This window comes from Myodes glareolus, chromosome 23, assembly GCF_982192425.1.
Source record: "Myodes glareolus chromosome 23, mMyoGla1.1, whole genome shotgun sequence".
Classification (NCBI taxonomy): Eukaryota; Metazoa; Chordata; class Mammalia; order Rodentia; family Cricetidae; genus Myodes; species Myodes glareolus.
Genome location: NC_142048.1, coordinates 10,557,699 through 10,565,944, shown reverse-complemented (window position 1 = coordinate 10,565,944; position 8,246 = coordinate 10,557,699). Strand labels below are relative to the sequence as shown.

Below are 8,246 nucleotides of genomic sequence, written 5' to 3'. Positions count from 1 at the left end.
AACTCACTTTGTAGACCAGGCTGGTAGTTGCTGTTACTTTAACACAACCCTTATACCTGGAGCATTAGCAAACCACACCACAACCGTTGCCAGTGGCACACACACACACACACACACACACACACACACAGAGGCACACACTTCTATACTCAGTCTCCATATTGCTCCTACATAGTGTAAGTCTGGGTTTGTGTGCATTAAGAGGCCACCACTGGCTCCTTTCACCCAATCTCAGCTAGGATGCTCTAGCGTCCCTTCTTGCCACATCCTTTCATTTTCCTCATGATAACACACACTTACTCAGGTGAGCAAACCCACACAGACACATACATGTAGACATAATTAAATATAAAAATAAAATCTTTTTTGGCAAACTCCATGAAATCAGAACCTTTCGCTCAACACAATAATGCACTCAAAGCCTGCACACAGCTTCACATAAATTTTTTTTCAATGTAGAAATTAAACAAACAAGAAGTGCTCTGAAGGAAATACTTTTTTCACCATGAAACCATAGTGTTAGACCAAAAAAAAAAAAGAAAAAGAAAAAAAAACCATAGAGAAAACAAACACCATGGAATTTTTTAAAACCTTTATTCATTCACAATGCAATTCTGGGCCAATCTGCAATCAAGACAAAACCCCAAACTCTGAAGGGGCATTAACAGGCTGACTAATGTAACGATACCACTCTTCAAAATACAAGCAGGAAGTGGGTTTTCATTCTGTTCAAAACTACTTTGAAACACATACATTTTCTTCCCAGCAGAAGTACATTAGCAGGAGCATGCTTACGCAAGCGTGTCGGCACAGAGACAAACGACAGCTTCTACGGAACTATGTGATTCTTGCAGCACAGTGCTCACACGGCCACGCTACATCTGTTGGCTTCTTCACGGCATCCTTCTGGGACATTGTCACCAGTGACATCAAAAGAGCTATATTTTTCAGCTATGTGGGGAAGAGAAAGCTAATGGGAGAACAAAGTAGGTCAAGACCATATGTTTTCATCTGAGTATACGCAAGTAATATCAGTTACTACTAAAATGATTAAAAATAAATCAGCGTTAAATATTAACTGCACACAATCTAAAATAAAAGAGCCACATTGCATCTTACTACATAATATAGATAGATTGAAGCAATTAGTTAGAAGTCTTTCTTAAAAATTTAAAGTTTCTGACATCATCTTCCACCATTCCATCAATTCTCCCTTCTCCTCCTCTTTCCTCTCAGAGAAAGACTCCAGCGCAAAGTCAACCTGAAGAGAGAAAACATAACAGATTTTATGTTATTTATGTTGACTGTTATTAACAGTCAAATGCCGTATATAACTTAAAAATGAGATTTTTAATTTGTAATAAACAAAATATACTTTTATAGGAACAAAATTCGGAAGTCAGTTCTGCCCAAAAAGTGCTTAAATGTGGTAGCTTCCAAAGGGCTCTAGCTTTGTGAGATCCACACCCATCCTCTCCCCTCTAGGTCGCCCTTTATCTCTACCCGCCAGCCTCGAATTCTGTCCTGATTGAGGTCTCCTTCCAGTCTACAGAGAACCTGCCCACACAGAATGAATGAATGCTGATCTGTTCACAGTTTCCATGTCTCTACCCACTCCTCCGCCACCTCCATGCTACATGGAACTAAGTGTTCCCTAATATGCCTACTTCAGTACCTGCTTATGTAGGTATAAGATTACACTCGCTACATCCTTGGACTATTTGAAAAACTAGGGAGGAAAAGAGTTGAACCTTTCCCAACCTGTGCCTAAATCTGCTTCCTGCCTTTCACAGTGCACAGCCTCATGTGCATACACACTCAATCAAATTTAATAAACTGTTTTCAAAATTCAATATCCTTTGTTTGCAAAAACTAGTGTGAGCCGTTGCTCAGCAAGTCTGAAAGACAGTCCCATGAGTGCACCACACAGCACACACACAAAATAGCTATGTATGCTCTGGATTCCTAGTACAAAAACAAAACTACAGTGAAGTTTCCTCAAGCAAGTTTTATCGCTGGAAATTCTACAGGCTGCTATATGGTCCTGAGGCTGACATCTACAGTCTTCCGTTGCTCTTCACCTTACTCTCTGGGGCAGGATCCAGAGGCAACTGATACGCTAGTCTAGCTGGTAGCTTGCTGAGGCTCCCTCATCTCTTCCTTCCAAGCACTGGATTCCAACAGGGTACCCATGTCTGTTGGGCATGGATACCAGGTGGTTGACATGTCTGTGGTACACCCTTTTGGATTTGGGGCTCCAACTCTGGTCCTCACACTTGGGGAGCAAGTGCTTTCCTGTGTGAGTCATCTCCCTAGCCCTCATAAAGTGTTCATAACAGATGTTGTTAATGCCTAAGATTCTTACTGGCATGTTTTTCCCATACATATTGGGTAAGGAACCATGCTGGATGCTACAGATAGAAAGATAACCAGCACAGAATTCCATTTATAATGCAATCAAAGTTAGAAAATTAAAATTAATATTTTTAAGTATTGTTTTGTGTTCTTATGAAACTCTTCAAGAATCAAGAGACTATGATCAAGTCACATAACCTTATCAGACCTCAGTTTTCTCATTCGTTAAATGGAGATAATAATGGTGCTTACCTTGTAGGGCTAGAGTAAAGACTAAATATAAATTCCTAAAATATGTTTGACAGTGGCGAGTGCTGAGTTATTAGTAGAATATGATTATCATTCTCCTCTGTTTCGTGACAACTTACCCCAACAGCAGGGCTGAAAGGAACCGCCACTTTCTTTGTTATTGCCAGGTAGCCGGGAGCTGAGGCCGTAAGTTTGTAGTTGCCAGGCGCAAGCAATCGCCAATAATCCCCATCCTTAGCTGCAGGAAACAGAACATGAAAGCCATGTACACATGTGAAAGGGTAGTCACACCAACGAAGGATGTTGACAGTCACACCAGCTCTGGATGGAGTACATCATTAGCGTGGTTGACTTTCACCGAGGAAATTCTAGGCGAAAGACTGAAAATGTCTCCATGCGAGCCTCATATCTGAGAGCTAGATCAGAGACACCCATGCTAAATGTTTAATAAGCCTTATCATATATGAATTTTCTCATCACATCAGGAGTAAGAAGAAGCATAAAGTCCCCAAATGATAAGTTTCACCTGGGTGCCATATCTTCATTCTTACCATGTAAAGAGCTGAAGTCCCAAGGATCTTCTAGATTGATGTTTCACAAAGTATAGCCCAAGATAACCTCATTAGAATCTCCTGGGTCCTTGACAGTAATCTCAAGTTCAAACGATTTATAAGACATTGATCTGCAATGTCATTCAGGAACTGCGTTTGGAATTCTTAAGCATAGCTGTGAGTCAATCTCATCCATTCCCCTAGGTTTCTTCCAAACCTAGGCTGGGTCCCATAGTCCCTTACACTGAGCTCATGCATGGGCCTTAGCTCACCTGTCTTTCTCCCTTGATCTGAGAACCATGACAAACTACCACTTCGTACTCTGCTTACACCAACACGGCTGTAATAAGCTTGGGCAAACACCGACAGTGGCCACTTTCTAATTCCTAAACACCACCCTTGTTCAGGCAGATGGTGGTAGCTTTCTCCCACACCTCCCTGACCCAACAATCTCCCATTTTCTGCGTCAGTTCTTCTCATACTCAGATACATGTCAATCAAACAGGAGAGCTGATAAAAATACAAGATCTGATGGACTAGCTCAGGGCTGAGGCCTTGGACTCCGCATACCTAACCCCCAGGATGATGCTGAAGCCCTTAAGCGGTTCACACTTTGAGTAACTAAGGTCCTACTGGGCAGTTCACACTCTCCATATTGCCTGTGCCTCTAACACAGCCCCCTCGTCCTCACTCTCAGTTGGCATTCTGTAAGTTACTTTGTCATTAAAAAAAAGAAAAGTAAGAAAAAAATTTCTCTGAATCCTTGTCTTTCTGCATACCCAACATTTCCCCTCTGTCATTCATACATTTATCCTTTGCACTTTACAGCAAAGTTTGACTAAAATGTCAATGCTTTCCAGCACCCATGGCTCTCTCCCTGGTCTGCCCTGGACCAGCTCCACTCACAGCATCCACTTTGTTGATAGAGGTTTGGTCAGGAGTCTCCATGCTGCCAAATCCAGGGACTGACTCACAAGGGCAATCTTACTGGACATCTTTGGCCACTCTCGCCCTCTTGAAGCATCTCTGGCCATCCAGCACAACACACTTGATTTTCTATGTGAGGATTCATTTCTCACTCCTTTGTATGCCCTTAGCCTCAAAAGGGCACTATTGCTCCAGTCCAAACTGGGGGATAAAAGATCTGAGCTCACCTTCAGGTTTGAAAACCCACCAATCCCTGGGCTCAAAATTCCAACCATTCCTAGGCTTGCCCTAAGTTCGGAACTTGAAATCTCACCTTCCCTACCCTGGAAAACTCTTCCCCGAGGAAAAAACCCTAGAGACACCCGTCTCTTGCTCGGTGCCCTTCTGCTCCTCAGCCGAGCGGAAGCAGCCACCCTCCTGTGTCTCGCCCAGTAAAGCTCTATGTGAGGTTTATCAGGAGGTGTGACCCTGGTATTCCTTGGCTCCCGATGGGCAGGACACCTTTCCCTTCAGAACTGGAACCCTTATATAGGGAAATTCTCTTCCCTCACAGATCCCACACTTTATTGAGGAAAGCGCTCCCCTTAGAGCTGTAATACCTGGGTTGGGGGTTTCCCCTCAGAGTTCCAACACTTTATTAGGGAAAACTTTGCCGTCCGAGCTGTAATGCTTACAAATCCGCCGTTTCATTCCTCTCTAGGAATTATTCCCTAGATTAAATTTCCCCCAGAGTTTTGCATCCTGGGATGCAAAGAAAACAGCATCCTCGAGTTAACAGAACAGATATCCTATGGCCAGAGAACATCAGGCTTGAGTCCTACCCTTGTTAGGGGCGCAGGGAAGTAGGATCCTGGCATGGTTTCCCCGAATGCTCGCTGGAAAAGCATCCCAAGACTTGGTGGGACAGTGATGCATATTGTTGAATAAATGTATAAATTAATTTTAGAGGACAACGGGGCTTTGGAAAATAAAGTAACGGTTAAATAATTCTAAGGACAAAGAAGAGAGTTCTTGTTCCTATCCTTGGTATCTGGTTAAAGGATTCCAGTGGGTCGTGGTTAAAGTAAAGTGAGCTTCATAGATGTTCATTCTGGGTACTCAGACACACCAAATGCTGGGATCTCAACTTCCCCAGCTCGCAGCAACAGGGCAGGGCGCACAGGACTGCCTGCTCTGGGGAAAGGGCGCCACCTGCTGGTTCTAGACTTCTACATGCCGCAGACTTTCTGGGTTTCTGTTTATTCTCACAGAAAGAATTGGGGGTTCCGAGTAGGCGAAAAGGCAGATCAATTGTTATGCTTAAAATTAGCACACAATTGTAATTATTATAATTAGTTGTTATCATAGTGCTTGCCTCCAGATCAAGGCAAAATAACAGTAACGACAACAACAATAATAAGAGTAAATACACACCCGAAGTGACATCGTGGTCTATTCCATCCACGGAGATCGTGGCGTTGGCAATCGGTTTACCTTGAAGGTCACGGACAAATCCTTTGACTCCTCGGTGTATCTGTGAAGGTCAAAAACAGTCAAAAAATTCATAATAGAAACGGCTTTACAACGTGTTTCATGTCAATCAACCCCTTGTTTTCTAGGAATACACTGTGGAGCCTCCCTGTTTAAGAAACAGAGCAGGCGCAAACCGCCAGCGAATGTTTGTACGCACTCTTCTCTGGGCTCTTCCTCAAACAAAGGAGAAGTCACCTTCCTTCTGAGAATGAATGCCATGCTCTGTGTCAAACAAAGATTTTAAAGGACATTCTGAATAAGAAAAAAAAAAAAACTGCTGTGTTGGTGACATTTTAGCCTGCGCATATTGTAGTAGTGTCTCCCTCTCTTACAAACAGGGTCGGCTGTTCAAACCTTGTGTAGTGCCGGTGGTTGACAAGCGCGTCACAGCCTATTAATGCACGCTGAGCTGGAAGGAAAGACAAGACGTACACTGTGCCTGCCTTTGCTTCAAGCTTCAGTACGGTTTTGACTGGAAATAAGGGCATGATAGATCAGTGAGCTCAGACTGAAGACTGAATACCAATTCAGGATGGAAAGGAAAGCGCTTCTACAGAGAACAATCCCTCTGAATTAAGCCAGCAGTTAATTGCCGCGACCCAAGCTGCAAAACATCTATATTATAATCTTTGTAAGAAGACTTATCTAAGCCTGTATTCCGTATGCATTCCGATGCAAGTGTGCAGACACGCGTGCCTGCGGAGGCTTGAGGTTCGCACCAAGTGTCTTTCTCTGCCATATTTTGAGACAGAATTTCTCACTGAACATGGAGCTTACCATTGGCTACAGCGATTAGTCATTGAGCTCTGGGGATCACCCTATAATGTTGCCCCGGCACTAGGGTTACCAGTGCCAGAAACCTTCCCCTGAGTTTGGAAGATCCAAACTCAGGGCATCATGCTCGCCCAACGGACATTTTACCAACTGTCGTCTCCCCAGACCAATTCAAACCTGTAGGCAGTAAGTCTTTAATATCTGAAACCACAACATTGAATAAACTGTCATAGAGTACAGGTCTGTAATCCCTGGCGGAGAGAGGTGGGGTCAGGAGATCAGTTTAGGTCATCTTCAGGAACAAATGGAATTCAACGGCCAGCCAGGGATGCAAGAGACATTGTGTCAAATAAATAAAGTGAAATCCCTTTTCTTCCTGAGATGTTTAAATATTTTCCTACAGAGCATAGGATAAATCCCAGATATCCCTTTTATTATTGAAGAGTAAACTTGGAAGTCATGCATGATTTTGCAGTTCTCTATAATAATTTTTGCATTTTTTAAAATCTCTGATGCTCTAAAAAATAGCATGTAGTTTTTTTTCCTCTCAGGGCAATTTCTAGTTTTGTTTTATTTTGTTTCGTTTAAACTGTGTTTAAGCTGCATTTGTCAGAAACAACAAATGACCATTTAGATGGCAGCTGGTTTAGTACGAGGAGAATAAATACATCTTAAATTTGTGTTCAGGGCCTAGAGAATCTCTTACTTTTTTGGTTCTGAACCAGCCAGCCAAAACTGAACTACTGAAAACCACTGACTCTGAGCCAGGAAACAGGAAGGTTAGGTTTCTGAATGAAAAGTGAGCAAGTCATTTCTCATCAGACGGACTGTGTAGAGAAGGCCAGGGAATATATCCGGACAGCTCCGAGAACTAGACATATCACAAATCTGAGGGTTTTTCGTTGAGAACCGATGAACAAAATTCAAAATGACCCCAGTGTGTGAAAGCAGGATTGTTTGCCCAGGAGCGCTTTGTCCATCTTGAGACACTGTGATTTTGACATCACAGATTTTTGGGAAGTTTCAAAAGATGAAACTTTTAATGTCCCTTATATTGAAAAGTGAGTCCTGCAATCACCCCCAAAAGCTGAGATTAGTCTGCATTAGGCACAAATACGCTGAGTTACAGTTCATGACATTTTCTATTTGTATCAATCACATGGGACTTAGAATATGCAGTGAATACATGATCAGTAATAAATGTCTTTCCCTATTTTAGACTTCTTTAGTGTGTGTGTGTGTGTGTGTGTGTGTGTGTGTGTATGTGTGAATTTTTACAGTTGCGAGCACCATGTGGGTGCTGAACCTGGGTCCTCTGTAGGAGAAGCAGGAGCTCTTAACTGCGGGAGGAGCTGTCTCTCTAACACCAAAAGCCAAGGATGACATTGAACTCCTTTGCTTTTCTCTAGACAGAGTCTCACCATGAACCTGGCCAGTCCTGGAACTCTGTCCGCGGATCAGGTCAGCACTGGACTCACAGATACCCTTTCCTGCCTCTAAACATCTTCTTCTTACATATCAATTACGAGCAACTTTTCTGATATGTCAATGTTTTTACTATCCTTTAAACTTTATTATTTTTGTCTGACGTAGAAAATTTTCTGTTTGAAAATTCCTACTGTAGCAATAAATAACCAGAAATGTCACAAGTCTTCATAATTGCGTAGATGGGAATTCAGACTAGAAACTTCTATCGTTTTGTGATTTTTGCAAAGAAAACCACAAAGCTCACATTTCACTGTGGCTTGGAGAAGCTGCTCTTGTCCCCTCCTGTTTTTCTTGTCCCCTTTTCTGGTAATCTCTCCCCAGACTTCAGGACATTTCCATTCCCCAGGGAGATTCTCTGGGGGATCCAAAGGTCTATTTGTATCGGTCGTG

The 8,246-nt window shown here is 42.7% G+C and overlaps 1 protein-coding gene across 1 annotated transcript in view; it reads right to left on the bottom strand.

Annotated features, from left to right (window-relative positions):
* Positions 1-577: 577 nt before the first annotated feature.
* Cpe (carboxypeptidase E) overlaps positions 578-8,246 on the bottom strand; it is an 88,245-nt gene continuing 80,576 nt past the window's right edge. The window contains exons 7-9 of the mRNA XM_048423806.3: positions 5,496-5,595; positions 2,724-2,842; positions 578-1,261 (exon numbers count right to left, since the gene is read on the bottom strand). Coding sequence (XP_048279763.1) covers positions 1,163-1,261; positions 2,724-2,842; positions 5,496-5,595 — 318 coding nt within the window. The 3' untranslated portion in view covers positions 578-1,162. The remainder of the gene's footprint in view (positions 1,262-2,723; positions 2,843-5,495; positions 5,596-8,246) is intronic.